At 35.3% G+C, this 23,246-nt stretch overlaps 1 protein-coding gene across 1 annotated transcript in view; it reads right to left on the minus strand.

The window, feature by feature from the left end:
- Positions 1 to 23,246, minus strand: part of MALRD1 (MAM and LDL receptor class A domain containing 1) — a gene marked incomplete at both ends in the record, with an annotated part of 598,196 nt that overhangs the window by 354,823 nt on the left and 220,127 nt on the right. Inside the window, one exon of the mRNA XM_082619568.1 lies at positions 3,777 to 3,933. Within this exon, the coding sequence (XP_082475694.1) occupies positions 3,777 to 3,933 (157 nt within the window). The remainder of the gene's footprint in view (positions 1 to 3,776; positions 3,934 to 23,246) is intronic.

The raw sequence follows: 23,246 nt of genomic DNA on the forward strand, positions 1-23,246 counted from the left end.
GCCATCAAGAAAGTAATTAAATAGGGAAGAGCAGTAGAGTTCCACATTTTAAAATAACTGACTTAGATGATGTATTTAATTATTTCACAGCACTAATTTTTAACAATACAATGTGTATAACCAATTCATTACTCACATAAAGGGTTTGGGGAGATTTTGACTTTTGAAAGTGAAGGTAACTTTGAATGCTTTCATGATCAGTTTTTAAAAAATTAAATGCAGGGGACTTTCCTGGTGGCTCAGTGGTTAGGAATCCACCTGCCAATGCAGGGGACACGGGCTCGAGCCTTCGTCCGGGAAGATCCCACATGCCATGGAGCAACTAAGCCCGTGTGCCACAACTACTGAGCCTGTGCTCTAGAGCCCATGAACCACAACTACTGAGCCCTCACGCCACAACTACTGAAGCCCATGCACCTAGAGCCCATGCTCTGCAACAAGAGAAGCCACAGCAGTGAGAAGCCCATGCACCACAACAAAGAGTAGCCCCCGCTTGGCACAACTAGAGAAACCCCGTGCACAGCAACAAAGACCCAACGCAGCCAAAAATAAATAAATAAATTTATATTAAAAAAATTAAATGCAAATGGTTATTTTTATAGAGCTAGAGTTTCTAGAGTCATATAAAAAGTCGTATGTGGCTAGCAAAGATATCACTAAATTCTTGAATTCAAGTTGAATCAACATATTATTAAAGTCAAGAAAACAGAATTTCTAAAATATACAAAAATCATTTTTGAAGGATACTAAAAAGAATGTATAGGAATTAGATCTTCTTTGTATGAATACTGCTCTATACACAAATCACTAAGGAAAACTGTGTTCATGCAACATAGTAATGCAACATTTAATGTTATTTTACTAAGCTGTGCACAAAATAAGGATCATATGTATTACTGTTTCAATTATTTGATAATTAACTACTTATAAAATTTTAAGGTTGTTTTATAATTTTTCACAAAAAATCTTATTCTGAAAAAATGAAAACCTATCAGATAATTAATCTCAACCACAAAATATACCTGGTAAGTAATTCTCATTTTTCTGATGCAAACCCTGTAGTTAGCTGTATTGATTGTTTTGTCTAAAACCATTTTTAAAAACTCAATGCGACACAAATGGTAAATTGTCACATCAATCCACAAGACTACTTGGATGCTTTCAGATTATTAAACATGCACACATACATATACACAAACAAGTTTACTCTTAAACTGTTTTTGGTGAGAAGTCTCACCTATAATAAATAAAACTATTCTTCCAAAATTGCTTTATAAATTTAACATGTTTCCAATAAAAAAAAGTAACAGCATTTTAAAAATAACATATGTTTATCTAATTTGGGGAGGAAAATAATATTTAATATGGCCAGGAAAATCCTAGAATAAGATAGTTAAAAAATGAGAAAAAATACCTAATATTAAAATTACATTAAGCTACTAGGAAAGAAGTGGTTAAGCAGCTGATCTGCAGTCTATTTCTATTTATTGGGGAAAAATAAAGCAGGTAGCCCAAGTGTAATCTCTTTGCAAATATACTAAACATAGACTTCTTGGAAAACAAATTAATGTTATTTGACAGGGGGAGAGACCTTATCTATGGCTGTTTTTAGTGAGATATCCCTGGTCTAAAACTGCTCATGTAAACAATTCTGAAATCTGGGGATTTATTTTTCAGACATGGCTTCTTGGAAAATGTCATGTAAGCTATGAAACAGAGTATAAACGGAGATGCTTCAAAATTGAGTTGGCTTCTCTGTGTAAATGATGTGTCTATACGTATACTTACAAACCTTATCTATTATATAAGGCATGTCTAATAGGGGAAGAGAGGATCTAGAGGATCTGCCTTAAAATTGTAGAACCTCTTTCTGTTTTGTCCGTATAACTTGGTCATCTAAAAGAAACCAGGACCCACTGGAAAAATAGTTACCTCCAGGGATGGAACAGGATAACAAAAAGTTGAGTCTGGAACATCTTCTTGGCCAAAAAGAAAGGAAATGATCAAAGAATGATTGGGGGCCTCCCTGGTGGCGCAGTGGTTGAGAGTCCGCCTGCCGATGCAGGGGATGCGGGTTCGTGCCCCGGTCTGGGAGGATCCCATATGCCGCGGAGCGGCTGGGCCCGTGAGCCATGGCCGCTGGGCCTGCGCATCCGGAGCCTGTGCTCCGCAACGGGAGAGGCCACAGCAGTGAGAGGCCCGCATACCGCAAAAAGAAAAAAAAAAAAAAAAGAATGATTGGACTTGTCAAAGAGACACAGAAGTCAGTTTAAAGGGTTTCCTATAACTGAATCTGGGACAATGTAAGAACCAATAAATAGTAATAGTATTGACAACAAACTGGATAAAATAGGAATCCATGAGTCCACACTGATATAAATCAATAAATGGAGAATTTTTCTAACAAGAGAAAACCAACCTACAAATGTAGACAGAATAATGGAGTTAGACAAAAATAGGCAATCATCATAGTAAAATTAATGTGGCAAAAAATACTAAAGGAAGCAAAAATTAGTGGGTATAATTGAGTTGAGATCAGGATTTTACATACTCTCAAAATATCTCATCACAAAATATTTATTGATAACAAAGGGAACAAAAGTACTGAGACCAATAGACATCATGTACTAACCAATGGGATGCAATAAAAATAATACAATATTGGTGATATTACAGGGAAAAAATGTTTAACATTGAACAAATCCAATTTGAAGGACATTTCACAAAATGACTGGATTATAACCTTTAAAAATATCAAGATCATAAGGTTTAAGGGAAATGAAGGAATTACTTCAGTTTTAAAGACACTAGGGACTTCCCTGGTGGTGTGGTGGTTAAGAATCCACCTGCCAATGCAGGGGACACAGGTTCCATCCCTGGTCCAGGAAGATCTCACATGCCAGGAAGCAACTAAGCCCATGCACCACAACTACTGAGCCTGAGCTCTAGAGCTTGTGAGCCACAACTACTGAGCCCACGTGTCACAACGACTGAAGCCTGCATGCCTAGAGCCTGTGCCCCACAACGAGAAGCCACCGCAATGAGAAGCCCATGCACCATAACGAAGAGTAGCCCCCCTGCTCTCCACAACTAGAGAAAACCCGCACGCAGCAACAAAGACCCAATGCAGCCAAAAATAAGATAAAAATAAATTTATAAAAAATAAAAAATAAAAAAATAAAGACACTAGAAAGAAATAACAATGGAGTGTGATAAGTAATTCTGTATTGAACTCAATTTTTCCTATAAAAGATGTTATTGGGACAATGAGCAAAAAACAGAATCTCTGAGTGAAAGGAAGAATGCAGTTGTCTGTGAGATTCTTGCAACCTTTTGTGAGTATGAAACAATTTCTTTTTTTACAAAAAAACAATTTGAAAGAGAATATTGGAGAATGTAGCACCACTATATCAAAGACAGCAAGAAGGCACATCCGAATATCACCAAAATGTATATATTCATTTGATTGTGTTATTCTCAGAATATTGATACTGAAACCTATATGACATATTTCAAGGGTAAAACAGTATTACACAGAAGCTGCAACCTCAGAATAAAGATCATAATCATAAATAGAATAGTTTAAAGAAATCCTATTCGCCATTCAGGTCCAATTCTACTGAAGCTTTTTTTCAATCATACTGTTTTCAAACCAGTGAAGTGTTGATAACTGTCCATTTTCATTTATTAGCAGACTACATATTTTAATAACACTAAATTATACAATATGAATTTTTGTAGAAGAAATTCAGAAAATGCAATTGCCTAAGAAGTACCTGGAGAGAACCAACTGTGGCACCATTCATATGGGTCCAGAACACCAGGGTACACTTTGGTCCCGTGCGTGAAATAACAGGAGTGAGGATGTCAGCCATGTCACCAAACTTTCCATTTGAGCTATCAGCATACAGGTACCAGCCATCTGTGGTATTTCTGGGGAAAGAATGATGCATTTATCAGGTAAAAAAAGAAAATCATAAAATACAGTTTGTCATTAACCATATTTTATTGTTCTAAAATTTCTCCTAAAAGTATAACAATGTTTTTAGAGCAATGGTGCTATAAATAATTCTACTATTTTGATTTTGAATCCATGTGTCCATTGGTACAATGTACAAAAATTATGGTAAAGGTTGAAATCATTAGGCCTAATATGTAATAACTTGGTTGATTTTTTTATAATAATACTGCTGATACTCTGATCAGTTTTGTAGAGTTTTTTTATGTGGGTAAAATGAGATATTGAAGCATTGAATACATTTAGAAGAGGCATAAAAAGAACAAAAATATAAATAATTAAAGTATGAAAAAGAGAAAGGAAACTGTCTTGGAGTTCTACTCACTGGTCTAAAAGGCTTTCAGGTTCAAATTTATTTTATCTATTAATTTAGGTCAGTTTTACTTAAACATATTTTAATAAGCAGGTAGATAACCTTTTAATGTTGTTTTAAGTAAAGAAGGGTATTTATTGGTTCACATAACTGAGAAATACAGGGGATACACTAGCTTCAGGCACAGCTGGATCCAGGGGCACAAACACTGTTATCAGGACTCAAGTCTCTCCATCATTTGGCTTAAGTGGGTAGATAATTTTTAAAATGTGTCTTTTTTTCCCCCTAGTTCCAAACCAGAGGGGGAAAATAATGATGGAAACACTTAAATATCAATGTAATCTTGCCATAAGGGATAGAGTTTATGCTCCCACTTTAATTACCAATTCAAAAAAGAGATAATAAAACATTAAAGACATGCTATGTAACACACAGCTTTTTGAAATATTAAATAAGAAGTGATTCCTCAAAATTCAGACATTCTGGCATTCTTTAATTTCTTTGATTAATTATATTTCACACCACTTTTTCACCACATGTGATACTAGTACCATGGAGTTTAAACTTGCTACTTATTAAAACCATTTTGAAAGTTTTATCTTTTTTTTTTGAGGAAAGACATGAATCATTAATAGAAAAGAGATGGAGAGAAAGGGAGAGGTATTCATTCAGTCACTATGTATTTATTGAGTCAGTCTTTCCAGTGTTACTTGTCCAAGGCAGTAGGAACGTGCTGTGGGCAAAAGACATGGCAGGGCTGGCCTCTGACCTCAGCACTTACTAGATGGGCAACATTAGGCAGGTTATTCAACCTCTCTGAACCTATCACTTTCTTCATTTATAAAACAGGATAGCTCCATGTTATTACTAGGAGTTAGAAATAAAATAAGTGGACTTTCTATCACAGTACTGGCCCATCTTATATATTTAATAAATGGTAGTTGTGATTTGTGGTTATGTTTATGTCATTAGTTGCTGCTAATAAAGAATTTAGTGCCCTGTGAACTACACAGGGTATGAATTAAGACTGCTTTTAAGAGCTAGGATTATTATATTAATTTGTCTGAATTGTGTGTCAATGAATAAAAAGTTCCAGCTTTGTTCCTTGTGTGTGTTTAATATCCCAGGACCCCACAGATGCTGAGAACAAAGATGAATACATGAACTCCTCATTGGTTCACAGATTCACTGTGATCCAGCACAATTTTAGTAGATATATTTTCCCCAAAATCGACGAACTGATTCTAAGCTTAATATGGAAATCCAAAGGACTAAGAATAGCCAATTTTATCACAAAGGAGAACAAAGTTAGAGAATTTACTCTATCAGATACTGATTCATTATAATGGTAAAATAATCAAGACAGGGTGGTATTGAAGTAAAGATGGAAAAATGGGCCAGAGAAATGGATAAAAGGGTCCTGAAAATTCTACATATATTTATACATCTGATTTATGAAAAGCTTATCTCTTCAGAGCAGTGAAGGAAAGGACAATCTTTTCAATGTGGATTGAATAAACTAGGTAGCCTTGTGGGGAAAAAACAAACCTTGACCCCTATTTCACAGCATTCAAAAATAATAAATTGCAGGTAGAATGTACCTGAAATGTGAAAGGTAAAACAACAAAGCTTGCCTAAGATATGTAACAACACCTTCGTGATATGAGACTGAGAATTAATCTTTAATAATATATAAGGATTACTATCCATAAGGGGAAATACAAAAAATAGGGCTGTATTCAAATTAAGGATTCCTGTTTATCAAAGATACCAATATGATGATCAAGGCCAACCAGTAAATGGGAGAAAACATTTGTATCCCATTTAACGAATGTAACACTTACTATCTACTATATGTCATGCACTATGCCAGATGTTCAACAATGCCTGTGTGTGTGTAGTGTGTGTATGTTTTTATACATACATATTATATAACTACATACATACAAGGAAGAACAGAATGAAATGTCTCCAAATGCTAATATTTTTCTATCTTTGTTTGGGGGCCACGGCTATTTTGTTTCCTACACAGTGCCTGGTTCACAGTAGACTCTCCGAAAGTACTTGATAAACAAAATACACAAGGTAATTTAAAATCAGTACAGCACATGTGGAAATAAATAGACCTAGGGAGTGACAGAACTGTAGAGTCAGATGAAATTACACAGGAAAAGTTGATAATAGTATATTCCAGGCTGGGGGAGAAAAAAACATAAAAAGACAGAACAATGTTAGAGACCATGGAAGAATTAAGTGACTAAAAGTCACAATTCTAGTAATGATAAAAGCATCTATTCAATGGTTCTTCAACTGGAGGTCCCTGTACTAATTTCCCAGAAACTACACAATGAAAAATGTTAATGTTTAATTTCCCCAATACAGTATAACTTGAGAAAATTCAGTCACAATAATAAATTTAAAATAAATTATTGAAACAATTCTTTAAAATTATATATCCTTGAAATATATATATTTCAATTGCAAGGAAAATGAAAAAAGGGAGACATGCCAGGAGATCAATTTGAAAAATGGAAATAACAAAACTGCATTTGTGTTTTTACATTGCCCCACAAACACAGTACTAGTGTAAAAGTATATCATTCAGTCACCAGTCTTTTATGCATTAATTGGGGGCACATGATGTATGTATGATTGCTAATGGAAAAATGAAGAATTATATGAACACTTGCCTATGTCTGAGATGAGATTATCTGAGCATGTACCTGCAAAGGAAATCAATTGCCCTCCTGGGATGAATACAGCAGTAATGATCACACCTAACAGTGCTGTCACTCATAAAATATCAGCATCTCTCTACCAGCCTTCAAATTGTCATTTCTCATACAGGGCTGGAAGTAGGATGTTTTATAGAAATATACCTTTCCTAACAAAACACGTCATAAACCACACAGTAGTAAAGGTTTAAAGAAAGCAGTGCTTTACACTCAGGTGTTGCAAAAATAAAGATCCCAGGCGATGATGTATAAGTCATTAAGAAGTCATTTATTAAAAGAGGTCTGATTTACAGTCCAAGCTATTTTAAAGAAAGTTGCCTAAGCCTCATAGGATAATCAGTTTCTAAAGTCTTAATATTACACAAATTAAGCAATTTAAAAATTGACATTATTCCCCCTTATTTGAGAATCTCCTGGGTATTCACCTTAATTAAATTAATAAGAAAAAATACCCTTGCATGGACAAATAAAAATATTCTTGAGTTAGGTCAACTGACCTTTAATACTTGTACAGTATAAGGGACATATTCTTCAGGCTTATCCTTTGGGTTGAGATATAGCCTGTGATTGATTATGATAATGTAGGCTGTTATAACATACCTGATGGCATATGAGCTACTGAAAGTTGTCATGAACTTGATTACTTTCATGAGTAACAGAAAATACAAACTGTTCAACAGTATAATCCTCCTAGGGGTTTCCATAGTATTACCCTCGTGTCTGTGGTGCACCAACCTTGCTATGTGCAACTGCTCCCCGCCCCTCCCACCAACTTCACGGTCTGACTCACCAACTGCTGGAGCTTCTTAAATAAGACGGAACACTCAGAGCTCTTATGTGGGATTTTTAGAATATAAATTAAGGAAAAAGGAACATTCCTTCTTGAATGTCAAGGCATGCTCCCCCTCCAACCTCCCACCCCATCAACCAAGGTTTGAAACTGACTCTGTCGGACTCCAAAATTCCACACACACCCTCTAGATTCTTCTGGAGTATTGCAGAAGAGACAAACAAACAAAAAAGTTTCTATTTGACCTTATTGGTCCTTTATAATACACACCTGATCCTACCATCCTGCTAGAAATCTTCAACACACCTTTACTGACTCAAACTGAGATCCTTGAACTAAACTGTATGTTCCTGGATTGCAAGTAAATAAGAAGCCTCAGTAAAATACACAACAATTCATTACACACACTGTCAGATCAGCTGACACTATTTTTCATAGTGAGACTTTCTTGATAATTGAAGCAGTGAATTAATTTGCATTCTGGTGCAAGCTCTTTTATATCGTTATGTATTTGTAACTAACAGTCCACAGGAGGTGGGAGATAGATGGGCCCCTGGGCCAGACAGCTGGTGCTTGTCAAGTGGAGTAAAATTGAAGCTTTGTTCTCACCCAGGAACTCCAAGGACAAAGCTAGTGGCAGAAACTGAGCTCCGCTGAAGTAAAGAGATAAGGTGCCCACTCCTGAGGTCAAGGAAGACTTCCCTCTGCACATGTGCAGGAAGGCTTCTTGGGGGTCAAAAAGGGAGGGGGGCACCACCCCATAATATGTGTGCACATGCACCCACAGGCCTCTGTGGTGGGGTCAATCTTAGCAAAAAGTTGAGCATGCGTGTTGGGGAGGGTCCTGGAAACATTCAGGTGTGAAAAAAAAATGAGACAATTGGCCAAAGGTAAACAAAGACCTGGAAGGACTGTCCTGTGTAAGTGATTTAAATCAGGTCTTTACAGCACTCCTCATTCAGGATGCCCCCAGTCCCCTCCAGGTATGTATCCCTGCTTTGCTTCTGACTTACTGCTCTCCTTCTTAGAGAGGACACCATACGCTGTCTCTCTGGATGTATATTTCTGCCTTGCTTCTGTCTTAAATAAACAAACTGTTTGTCTGTGTGCTCTCCCACATGTTATGCTGTCTCCAATAATAAACTTTGTACCTGTTTTTACAGTTTTTGCCTCCTTAAGACATTCTTGCTTTCAAATGGGGGGAAGAGCTAGGGCCACTTTGCTTCTAGCCCCTAGGCCCTGGTGGTCTAGTGGCTAGGATTCCTGGTTTTCATCCAGGCTACCCATGTTCAATTCCTGGGCAGGAAACTAAGATCTCCCTTCAGGACCACTCACTGCTCAAAGATCACCCAGAGTGGTCTTTCATACTGAAGTGGTATATAACCGGGGTCAGAGAATATTTTTCTGTAAAGGCCATACGGTAAATATTTTAGGTTTTGTGGGCCATACGGTCTTTGTTACAACTATCAGCTCTGTCTTTGTGGCATAAAAGCATCTATGGACTGCTTAAATGAATGATTATAGCCATGTTCCCAATACAACTATATTAACAAAAACAGGCATCAGACCAGAATTGGCCCACAGGCCATAATTTGTTCACCATCATTCTATGGATAAAATTCTCAACTCATCAGGATCTGAGAAATAACTTTCTATACTAATATCCAGCTTCATCTTTCATATATTACTTTACTCAGACACCAAGGTTTATACCCATCCTATGTGTTCATGCAGTTACTTGGATACATCATGTACTTTATTTTCTCTGTCTCCCTTACACTGGTCTTTCTCCTGGGCACACATATAACCTCTACTCTTGGTCTTTCCCCTTTACTACCTTGATTTACCTTCCACAACATATCTCAAATACACTCTCATTTCCAAGCCTTCTTAAATTCCTACACTAAAAATCCCCTGATTCAAAATCATCCCCTCACTTAAGAATTCCATATCATTTTATATGTAACTTTTTAGATGCATTTTTCTTATTAGATTTTAATTCATTGAATATGAAGTTATATGCCCCACTAGATTATAAGTATACCAAGGCACATATTTTAACTTATTTATTAAAGTATCTAGGACACCTTATAAAATGGCTTAAATTCAACTGGTGCTTAATAAATATTTCTTGAATATGTTGCTAAATAAGCAGGAGATATTTCTTGCTTTTCTATAAAAAAATTCTCCTTTACACATACAATTTGCATCTCAATTTTGAAAAAGGATTTACAATTTTAGCAGGTTTTGGATTTCTCTTTCCCAGTCTTATGAAACCAAAAGTGAAGAAAAGGCATTTGTTGAAATTTTATATAACCACCTGTTTTACCAATTCAAATTCAATAACAAAGGTATTACAGTCAACTACTTTAATTAGGAGCACCCATGGTTCTTGTTTCAATATTGTACGACATTCACTGGAGAATAGGTCTTTGTGAGGCAAGAAGAAACACATTTAAAAAACAACCAACTGATAAATTTAAAACTCTAAGAAATTACACAATGTAGTTATACTTATTTATGATCTAATTCCAAAATAGGAATTTAAAAGGCTCACTAAAGTATGTATATTCTTTGTTAAATAGATTTCAGGCCAAAGAAACACTAGTTTCTACCATGTATAAAATATGGGACTTTTTAGAATCAGTCTTTAAATTAGTATGCCTTTAAATTAGGGAGTATTAAATAATAGTTTATTATTTGATACTCACAACAAACCTAAGAAGGTAGGATTATACATTATTATTTCATACGTGAGATATCTAAAATTAAACAATTTGCCAATGGTAATTCCCTTGGGAAGTATTGAAGTCAGGACTGGAGTTAGATTCATCTCCCCATATTTTATACTCTAAACTAGTTGTCCTCTAAGGATGGTGTCTGAACCAGCATCATCAGCATCACCTGGAAACTTATTTAAAGTGCCAATTCTTGGGCCCTATCTCAGACCTACTGAATCAGGAACTCTGGGATAGGGCTCAGCAATCTGTTTAAAAATTGTTTCAGCTTATTCTGCTGCATGCTAAATTTTGAGACCCACTTCTCAAAACCACTGACACTAACAGTTAAGAGTATCTACAATTCCAAGTTGTTAAATCAAGACACTAATCCAAAAGGAATACATAGAAAAACAGCTATTCAAGCTTTATTACCCTTCCTAAAATAAACACTGTGGGGAAAATAACTATAAGATTAAAGAATTTTTTGATATTTGTTATTACAATACCTCATTTTCCATTACATAATGTGTAGAAAACAGCTCCTATGTTCTAATAGTAGAAGGAGAAGAAGAAGAGGAAGAGGAGGAAGAAGAAGAAGAGAGGAGGAGGAAGGAAGGAGAAATAAGGAAGGAAGAGAAGAAGAGAGGAGAAGAAGTAGGGGAAAGAGAACAAGAAGGAGAAGAAAAATTAGAAGGAGAAGGAGGAGAAGGGGGAAGAAGAAGAAGGAGGAGGAGGAGGAAGAGGAGGAGGATGGGGAGGGGGAGGAGGAGGGGAAGAGGAAGAAGAAGAAGGAGGAGGAGGAGGAGAAAAAGAAGGAGGAGGAGGAGGAAGAGAAGGAGAAGGAGGAGGAAGAGAAGGAGAAGGAGGAGGAGGAGAAGGAGGAGAAGGAGAAGAAGAAAATGGTTGGGAGAATTATGGGTTGAAATTCTTAGTCAAGTGTATTTGAGAAACACAGGGCACAACTCAAGGGTTCCATTTAAACATAAACACACACACACACACACACACACACACAGAGTTTGATGTAAACAGTCCTTCAGGAGTTCTGTAGACAAGAACTGTAGCCATTATATTCTTTTTTTTTTTTTTTTTTTTTTTTTTTTTGCAGTATGTAGGCCTCTCACTGTTGTGGCCTCTCCCGTTGCGGAGCACAGGCTCCGGACGCGCAGGCTCAGCGGCCATGGCTCATGGGCCCAGCTGCTCCGCGGCATGTGGGATCTTCCCGAACCGGGGCACGAACCCGTGTCCCCTGCATCGGCAGGCGGACTCTCAACCACTGCGCCACCAGGGAAGCCCTCTTTTTTTTTTTTTTTAACTCATGCATCCCTAATGTATTTGAACAACACCAAAAAAAGTCTGGCACATGGTGAACACTCAGTAAGTATTTGTCAGCTGAGTAAATAAAAAATACTAATCACTTGTTTTTGAGAATCACTAAATACCTTTTAATAAAATTTTTTGACCTAGCTTTCAAAACAAATTAGAATAATTTAAATTTTTGAGAATTTTAAAATAATTTTAAAATTAAGAAACATATCAGTTATAAGAAATGACTCATATTTATGCAAGAATTTACTCACATGTAATTGTTAATGAAAACTCTATTTGCTCCAGACAAAACAGACTTCAAAGTAAAGAAAGTTGTCAGGGATAAAGAAGGTATTACGTAATGACAAAAAGTTCAATAGTTCAAGAAGACATAACAATCCTCAACATACCTGAGCCTAACAACAGAGTGTCAAAGTGAGGCAAAAACGAATAAAACTGCAAACAGAAATAAATGAATCCACTATCGTTGTTAGAGAATTCAACACCCCTTTATCAAAGATGAACACACACAGCAGGCAAAAGAACAGTAAGATACCCATTTGCAAAATAATGAAGTTGGACCTTTACCTTATATCATACACAAATATTAACTCAGACTAAATCACAACCCTAAACATAAGAGCTATAAAACTCTCAGAACAAAGCCTAGGGGAAAAGTCTTATGACACTGAATTTGGCAGCTATTTCTTGGATATGACACCAAAAGCAAAGGCAACAAAAGAAAAAATAGATAAATTGAACTACATCGAAATTAAAGATTTTGTGCATCAATGAACACTATCAACAGAGTGAAAAGTCAACACAAAGAATCTGAGAAAATATTTACAAATCATAGTCTGATAAGAGATTAATATCCAGAATATATAAAGAACTCCTACAACTCAACAAAAAAAACACAAAAAACCCAATTCAAAGTGAGCAAAAGAATTTAACAGATATGCAAATTACCAATAAGCACATAGAAAGATGGTCAATGTCACTAGCATTCGGGAGATGCAAATCAAAACCGCAATGTGATATGACTTCACACCCATTATCTTGGCTATTGTAAAACAAAACAAAACAAAAAATAAATGTTGTCAAGAACGTGGAGGAAGAAATCCTTGTTATATATGTAAAATTTTATGTTACATATATTTTATCATAATAAAATTTTTTTTTAAGATTTATATTAATAGGAAGCAAATTAAAGATCTTATCACCTTTCAGGAGAGAAAAAGCATTAGCTCTATTCAAATCCAATATTTAATATCTTCCAATACTTTGCTTTATTCCTCTTACCATAATTATATAAAGAAAACATAAAGACTTTTTATCTTAAGTATCATATATATAAATATACCCTCAAATCTTTAATTTACCCAGTGGATATTACCAGTATTATCATTTTCTATAGGTTCCATGTCATGAAAAAGATTGAGAAGTGCAGCTATATTCCAGCTTCCTTTCCTATCTATTGGCTAGTTAATTTAGTTGTAGGAATATAGGAATTGAAAGTCAAAGGAGAAATGAGAATAAGCAGAAGTATAGTGCTCTGTCTCAAAAAAGTAATATCTGTAATGGAGAGATAACAACTGCTTGGAAAATCTTCCTTTGAAAAGCAGTTTGGCTTATTCCATAATCTAAAATCAGTATAAGTCTGCTAATGTCAAGGGGATAAAATCTATGTACAAGCAGTCTATGTTAACAGGTAATAGGTTTGTCAGATGTAAAAGACAATCACAAGTATGCAAATGAGAGGTTTTCCAGTCAGATTCTGACTCCTTCAACATTACCAGGGTCTGAAAAAAAGTGAGCTGTCCTATGCTCAAAATTTAAATGATTTCTGTATTTGAATACTTTTCAAGATGATTAAAGCTATGGTGCCTTGAGATTAAACACTTCTCCCTTTGCACATTTTTTTTCTAAAACGCCACACTGTACTACAGATTAAATTAGTAATAAAGCATGAGTAAGAAGCAGCTATGATGTCTAAAACTACCTGCTCTCCTGTGTTATACACAGAAAGCTGACCCTCAGATTTGTGCATTTGTAGAGAGAGCAGATGATTTGGTTCTGGTTCTTAACCTCCTCACAATCACAGTTATCAAAGGGGATTCATGTTGTGCCATTTCTTCTCTGTGAGCTGCCACCAGAGTTCAACATCAGTATTTTAACACCTGTATACTTTGTTAAGGATGATCAGGAATTATCATTCTTTGACCTTTACATTATTCTACAGCATTGCTCATCAGCAATTGCAGTTATGAGTTATTTATAGTATCACTGGTCTGTGACAGAAAGGGCAATCTAAATTCTGAATATATAAAGGTGGAGATCATGTTAGAAGCATTGGAAAATGTAAACAAACACTACCACAGTGTTTTGTGGCTGATTCTGTTTTTCTAATAACGTGAATACAGAATGTCACAACTGGAATCTATACTAAGGCAATGCTAGTAATGAAACAGAAATGGTACAAGCTATGACAGTTAAGTGCTGTTAAGAGGGAAATCTTCTTTGAATGGAACGTGAATAGTGAATGGGTCTAGTCCAGGATAATTCTGGAGATTTTTCCACTCTGTAAAAAGCCTCTCACATCCTTTCATTTTACACCAGTCTTTTAAATACACCAATTATATTGATTAGAACTACTGGGTGTCGATATTTATGTTTCAGAAATTTTGTTGATAAAAACTGAATTACTGAATTTAATATTTAAATTAAAAAAATAATTTAATAGTAAATAAAATAAAAATCATTTAATTTTTAAAATCTACGTTTTCTAATTAACTCACTAAAAGCTTTCCCAGAAAACTATTTTGAGTTCATGACATCCTAGCCAACAGTATAACTGTGTTTGGTTAGAAAACTTTGTATTTAACTTAAAAGAGACTGAAAACTAATCCCTGGCAGGAAATTTAGATCCCACTTTAAAGAAAATATGAGAAAGTTTTATTTTAAACTTAGTGATTTCCCCAAAGAAATTCTAGGCCAAGATATTTTTCTGTCTTTCTTCTCTTTTACAAGAAACTGCATACATCTCATGTAAAATATATCCAAAGTTAGTAAAAGTAATATATCCATGCATATGAGTTAAAAACATAACAGATCAGGAAATAATCCATAAAAGCACTATAATTCTATCTATAGCAGCTTAGAAAAGAGAACGAATTTTAACCTCAAAATTTTATTAGTGCTACCAATCTCCTCTGGCTTTGCTTTCAGCTTCACTTATTCTTTTAAGGACTCCTACATTGGTCCAAATATTAAATGTTTCAACTGTGTTGTCTTATCTTTTCATCACTCCTCTTTTCTCACAGCCACTTGGTATGAGACCAGCACTATGGTAGGTGTTATAAAACAGTCAAATTGTCAGCACCCTTTTCCTTGAGATACTTACAGTATCATGAAGGAGTTAGACAAGTAAATTAACATTGGTGGTATTCTGGGACACGTGCTGTACTACAGCTAATGCCCAAAGAAGAACTATTTGGATTTGACTGGAGTCCCAGAAGAACTGACTTTCAACTAAGTTTGAAAGGGTGGTTAGGAGATTGTCGAATGAAAGTACCATGGCATGACACAGAGTCACATTTAGAGAATAAATAGATTTGCTGGATGAATGGGAGAGTGGGCTGTTGATGATGGGACCAAAATAAGGAGCCTGCGTCAGACAAGAAAACATCTTAATGATGGATGTATTAACTAACCTTACTCTGGTAATCATTTTGCAATATGTACATATATAGAATCATTACATTGTACAACCTAAGCTTACACAATGTTATATGTCAGTTTTATCTCAATAAAGTTGGAAACAACAAAAAAATTATAATACCAAGCTAAGGAGATGAAGAACATCGACTTGGATATTTGCTAAAGAACTCAAAAACAAAATCAGGTATTTTTTCTGTTCCCACAGAAAGGTCATAATTGGACTTCTGCCAACCCAGGCTTCCAAGTTAAAAACTAACAGTGCTCTTTAGCAGCTCTTTGTTTTTGCCTTACATTTCCAATTAATCCAACTGTATTGCATTTATGTGATACATGTATTACATCAAACTATATAGCAATTCCTCTTTTTTGTCCTTCCTAATTTCACTCTTTACTCATCACTTAGAGTATTTCAACAATGGAATAGCTACCAAGCACAAAGTGACATGCTACTCCAGTCAGTCACTGTTACCAATAACTTTAGAAAAGCAAATCCAAGCACACCTTTCCCTTCATTAACTGTCTGTTTTATCACTCTACTATTGCAGAATAGCCTCAACTCTGAAGACTGCTATAGAATGAATCACCCAGGTTCCATTAGCTTCTAACTTCCAATTAGAATTGGCGGGTGTAAGAAACTGGTGGAAGACTGTAGCGTGGAAGAAAAGAGCGTTCAGGGTATTTATTCCCACAACCCCATCCCCTTCCCTGTCTGCCTCACCATGGTTGTGGCAGGGAGAGAGACACAAAGTGAAGAGGAGGTGGGCAGCCTACCTGAAGAAGAATTCAGAGTAATGATAGTAGAGATGATCCAAGATCTCGAAAAATGAATGGAGGCTCAGACTGAGAGGATACAAAAAATGTTTAATAAAGAGATAAAAGCTTTAAATAACAGAGATGAACAATACAATAACTGAAATGAAAAATACACTAGAAGGAATCAATAGCAGAATAAATGAGTCAGAAGAAAGAATAAGTGAGCTGGAAGACAGATGGTGGAAATCACTGCTGCAGAAAAGAATAAAGAAAGAAAAATGTAAAGAAATGAGGACATGAGCTGCTTGTAAATTTTGGAGATTAATCCTTTGTCAGTTGCTTCATCTGCAAATATTTTCTCCTATTCTGAGGGTTGTCTTTTGGTCTTGTTTATGGTTTCCTTTACTGTGCAAAAGCTTTTAAGTTTCATTAGGTCCCACATGTTTATTTTTGTTTTTATTTCCATTTCTCTAGGAGGTGGGTCAAAAAGGATCTTGCTGTGATTTATGTCATAGAGTGTTCTGCCTATGTTTTCCTCTAAGAATTTGATAGTTTCTGGCCTTACATTTAGGTCATTAATCCATTTTGAGCTTATTTTTGTGTATGGTGTTAGGGAGTGTTCTAATCTCATACTTTTACATGTACCTGTCCAGTTTTCCCAGAACCACTTACTGAAGAGGCTGTCTTTCCTCTACTGTACATTCCTGCCTCCTTTATCAAAGATAAGGTGACCATATATGTATGGGTTTATCTCTGGGCTTTCAATCCTGTTCCAGGTCTATCCAGATCTATCTTTCTGTTTTTGTGCCAGTACCATACTGTCTTGATTACTGTAGCTCATGCAGCTCAATAACAAAAAAACAAACAACCCAATCCAAAAGTGGGCAGAAGACCTAGACAGACATTTCTCCAAAGAAGATATACAGATTGCTAACAAACACATGAAAGAATGCTCAACATCATTAATCATTAGAGAAATGCAAATCAAAACTACAATGAGATATCATCTCACACCAGTCAGAATGGCCATCATCAAAAAATCTAGAAACAATAAATGCTGGAGAGGGTGTGGAAAAAAGGGAACACTTGCACTGCTGGTGGGAATGTGAATTGGTACAGCCACTATGGAGAACAGTATGGAGGCTCCTTAAAAACTACAAATAGAACTACCATATGATCCAGCAATCCCACTACTGGGCATATACCCTGATAAAACCGTAATTCAAAAAGAGTCATGTACCAAAATGTTCATTGCAGCTCTACTTACAATAGCCAGGACATGGAAGCAACCTAAGTGTCCATCATCAGAAGAATGGATAAAGAAAATATGGCACATATATACAATGGAATATTACTTTGCCATAAAAAGAAACGAAATTGAGTTTTTTGTAGTGAGGTGGATGGACCTAGAGTCTGTCATACAGAGTGAAGTAAGTCAGAAAGAGAAAGACAAATACCGTATGCTAACACATATATATGGAATCTAAGAAAAAAAAGTGTCATGATGAACTTAGAGGTAAGACAGGAATAAAGACACAGACCTACTTGAGAATGGACTTGAGGATATGAGGAGAGGGAAGGGTAAGCTGTGACAAAGCGAGAGAGTGGCATGGACATATATACACTACCAAACGTAAAATAGATGGCTAGTGTGAAGCAGCCACATAGCACAGGGAGATCAGCTCGGTGCTTTGTGACCACCTAGAGGGGTGGGATAGGAAGGGTGGGAGGGAGGGAGACGCAAGAGGGAAGAGATATGGGGATATATGTATATGTATAACTGATTCACTTTGTTATAAAGTAGAAACTAATACACCACTGTAAAGCAATTATACTCCAATAAAGGTGTAAAAAAAAGAAATGAGGACAGTCTAAGAAACCTCTGGAACAACATTAAACTCGCTTTAATTAACATTATAGAGGCCCCAGAAGGATGAGAGAGAAAAAGGGTCTGAGAAAATATTTGAAGAGATAATAAACTGAAAACTTCCCTAACATGGGAAAGGAAACACTCACTCAAATCCAGGAAGCACAGAGAGTCCCAGGCAGGATAAATCGAATGAGGAACACATCAAGACACATATTAATCAAACTGACAAAAATTAATGACAAAGAGAAAACTAACATTTATTACTGCTCCATGATGGGTATAAATGCTACTTTATCTTTGCTTGGTGAATTTCTGTGCAGCTCTTTAAAGCCAGCTCAAATATTACTTCTCGTAACACTTTTTTTTCTTTGTGTACTATCAACCCTCCTTCCTCTGCACCCAAATAACATTGTACCTTCTTTATGATCCTTGTATTCTGTTTTAAATGATATTTAATTTTTTAAACTTCTCTTATCTCCTAGATTTGAAAATCCTTGCATCTCCTTCTATTACTCGCATAAAGTATTTCTCATAATTGGTATGCAAAAAATCTCTCTTAAATTGCATTATAATGTGTCTTCAGAAGTAACACCTCTTAGGGAATATAAATGATGTTATGAATATAGTTTACACATTTATGAAGCTGTGTATGATGTCACTACAGTCATAAAAATTTGACTAGAGACAAATATATAGAGAGACAAACCTGAAAAAATACAATGATGATACAGTTTTTAAAATCTAGAATCTGACCCAAACATTATCCCAGAATGTATTATTTGTACTGTTAGGCCACAAATAAAATATCTATGTATTTTTAGTTGTCTAAAGAAAACATCATGTGTATATACTTGTTCTTTTAATCTTATGATTATAGAATTTTAAGAACTCTTTCTAATTATTTTATGATGAATAGTAATAATGAGGAAAATGGAATTACTTTATAAAAATGAAAATAGTTATGTCAATAATAAATTATTCCAATTAAAGCAAAGTTCACAGAACTAGTGCATTTTAGTGAGATCATTAGTATTACTTACACTTCCTTAACTTAATTTTTATTATTATTGTTAACTCTCACCTTGTCCTCAAAATGTACTGCTATTTACAAAAATATGTGATATGGTATAACATCATAAACTAAAAGATATACATACACAAATATATATTTTTTATTCTTACCTCATATATACATATGAGGTAAGAACAAAAGAAAACAAGGATTCAGACACTAAATGGAGCCACAGGTAAAACTGGATCACAAAATGCATTCTGTAAGTTTTATAGAATCACTAATATTAGATTAAAATTTTCATTCTTTCTGTGAGTCAATATGAACAGGGAAGTATAAACAGTAAAATAATTCAGAGCCTCAAGAAAATACGAAGTCAAAGTGACTGTATTAGCCTTTGGCATCAATGATTTCTTACAGTCACAGGGAACATACACACACTCTTGAAGGTCTACCTTTCTCAATATGACAGAAAGTTGATAAAGGTAAAAAAATAAGCAAAGTTAGAAACACATTTTTGGAGCCATTCATGTATGAGTACCAGGGCAAAAAAAATAATCCCCGGAGGTTATGTTTTGGGTTATTGGTATCTTTTAACAGTGTCTCCAGGTAAGTCCAATGTGCTGCCAATCTTGAGAACCAGAGCTTGACTAAACAAATGGGTCTTCAAAGTGTGGCTGCCAAACCAGCAACACCAGCATCACCTGGGAACTTAAAAATGTAAATATTAGGGTCCAGACCTACTTAATCAGAAATTCTGGAGCGAGCCCAAGATTCCTGTGTTTTAATAAGCTCTCCAGGTGATTCTGATGCATGCTTGAGAACCTCTGGACTAAAACAATCCCCAGCAAAGCAGAATAAGATTGCCTTATAACAACAAAATTTGTGTTTTAGACATTAAGAATAAAAGAAGACAAGAATGGATTTGGGCACCGGACATTTCTTATTATTGTTTTCTCTCCAGGTTACCGTCACTAACACTTCACCTATCTTCCCTTCCTTTTTCTTCCGAATTATTTATAGAGTACCAGTTTTCTGTTTCTCCATCTCTTGTGGCAAAAAACTGCAATCAAATCAGGTCAGAACCACCTAGAGGGGTGGGATAGGGAGGGTGGGAGGGAGACGCAAGAGGGAGGGGATATGGGGATATATGTATACATATATTCACTTTGTTATACAGCAGAAACTAACACAACATTGTAAAGCAATTATATTCCAATAAAGATGTTTAAAAAAAAAATCAAGTCAGAAATCTTAAAAATGTTTGGTTTTTAAGCAGGAGATATTCCCAAGATGTGGGATAGTGTTTAAGAGCACAGATTTGAGCATCTGTGATTTGGATTCAAAGGTTCCAGCTCCCAAGCTTACTAAATAGTTTGCATAAAGGCAAGCTGTTTAACATCTTTAAACCTTGGTTTGCTGACATGTAAAACAGGGATAATTATACAAGCCTGCAAAGTTCACTGGGAGGACTTAATGTGGATTATGTATGAAAAGCATCCACCTAATGCCTATCACATAATAAACACTCAATTAGTATTGCTTTCATTTCTAAGATGCTTCACTATATGAAAGCTACCACTGCTCATTTGTCAGACCTCCCCGTTAGTTTTGTGTAGTCAAAGAGGACATGCTGGGGAACACAGGCCTATTAAATATCAGAATTAATAAATTTATAAACTTGGCATTTTCCCCTTTTCATTAACAGCCTCCACTTAACTGTTTAGGTATTATTCTTTGAAATAGGCAAATCAAAGGTAGGTTTTAAGTATAAATTAGATATAATTTTTAATTCTATTTAAAGTTTATTAATCATAAATAAATCACCTGAAGTTTCCAGAGAAAAATGATTTAAAGAAGATATAATTGAACTCATATAACATCCTTCCATTAGCCAATACATTATTGATGAATTGGTGAGCATATTGACATTAGTACCTATTATGTATAAAACTATGCATGCTTTTTAATAAATATATTTAAAGTATTTTTTGTAGATACTTTTAAAATAAGCACTGTGGAGTCAATCTATGAAGAGATATATTCATTCATTTGGGCATGAAAAGATAATAGTTATTCTATATTCTTATGTCATACCTCAATCTTTCATCCTTTGGTTATTTGGTCATTAATAAAGAATAAAAATAAAACAAACATTTTTTGTAAACTATTTTTAATAAACTATTTTTAGTCAATCTGCTCCACCTGATAACTCAGGCAAGTGAAAGAGCGGCATGGACATATATACACTACCAAACGTAAGGTAGATAGCTAGTGGGGAGCAGCCGCATAGCACAGGGCATAGCACAGGGAGATCAGCTCGGTTCTTTGTGACCGCCTGGAGGGGTGGGATAGGGAGGGTGGGAGGGAGACGCAAAAGGGAGGGGATATGGGAACATATGTATATGTATAACTGATTAAATTTGTTATAAAGCAAAAATAAATAAATAAATAAATAAATAAATGGGAAAAAAAACTACTCCTCTTGGATAGTAATGTTTGAGCTTTACTCAAACGATGAGATTAAGGAACTATGTTTTGAATTTCATTATGTCTGCAATTTCTAAAAGATAGACTTTGCAACATCAGTGTAAATAATTCTTTGGAGAAAGTCTGTGCCAGATAGGGTTACTAAATAAAAACTACCTTTGCTCATAGTTTATGGTTGAATTTAAGAATCATATAAACTCTCAGGAACAATTTATGTTCTTAATGTCAGAGATATTTGAGTGGCTATCTTAAAGTCATATCACCTTGCAAATAAATATCTTTTTCAATATGCACACACAGGCATCACATTTAAGCAAAAACCTTCACACCATAAAGAAAATGCACTGTCTTCACTTACTTGGTATCTCTGTGTCTATTGAATGAACACACAACAAATGTAGGAGACAATAGAGACAATAAAAAAATATTTTTTTTTATTTTAAAGCCTTATGTAGACTTTGGTAACTCTTGTTCAGTTTATTTTAATATCTCAAAACCTAAAGTTTAAATTCAATTCAGTAATTTCTTTTAAATAGACAGAAATTTAAAAACCCACTTTTATGGTAATCCTTTGTGATTGAAAACATTAAACTAAGTTAATAATGTTTACAATGAAGTTCAAAATGTCAAATTGAAAGTAGAACTAAATCAAGCAGGTGCAGGTGGAGAAATGTTTCCATTAGAATAAAATTACCTAAGAAGTTTAAATACAGATTACAGTAAGAGATGAATTTAGCTAAATAGGAAGCCACTTTATAAATTCAAAAGAAGCATCTTCAAAGCACTTTTCTTATTGCTTGTATGTAGGAAAAGGGAAAATACTAAGATGACTGGATTCTAATGAGACTTACAACCTAGTGGGAAAAGGAAAATAAACCCAGATGGATATATGCAGAAAACTCGATTGATGGAATTAATGTTAAATATTTGGAAAGTAACAATAGCCATGAAGAATATTGCTGAAGTAAATTACAACTCTAAACAGAAAAACGTTCTCTCATTCCATCTCAACCACTTCTATCCTCCACTTGCAAATACAGTTTTCTTAACAAATATTCTGAAGTTTAAATGATACTATTTCCTTCCTGGCATCTTGATCACAGCAAAATATGCTCTCCACTATCACCATCAACTTCTGGTCAAGGTTCTCATTTGACTTAATTCTATCAATACTCAGTGCCCTTAAAGCTTAATATAATGATGTTGCTTTGGGGATTTATAATGTAATTTTCTATTTATTCATTTTTATTTATGGCTGTGTTGGCTCTCTTTGTTTCTGTGTGAGGGCTTTCTCTAGTTGCGGCAAGTGGGGGCCACTCCTCATCGCGGTGCGCGGGCCTCTCACTATCGCGGCCTCTCGTTGCGGAGCACAGGCTCCAGACGCGCAGGCTCAGTATTTGTGGCTCACGGGGCCAGTTGCTCCGCGGCATGTGGGATCTTCCCAGACCAGGGCTTGAACCCGTGTCCCCTGCATTGGCAGGCAGATTCTCAACCACCGCGCCATCAGGGAAGCCCAA

Source organism: Mesoplodon mirus, assembly GCF_964341445.2.
Source record: "Mesoplodon mirus genome assembly, chromosome: 4".
NCBI classification, from domain to species: domain Eukaryota; kingdom Metazoa; phylum Chordata; class Mammalia; order Artiodactyla; family Ziphiidae; genus Mesoplodon; species Mesoplodon mirus.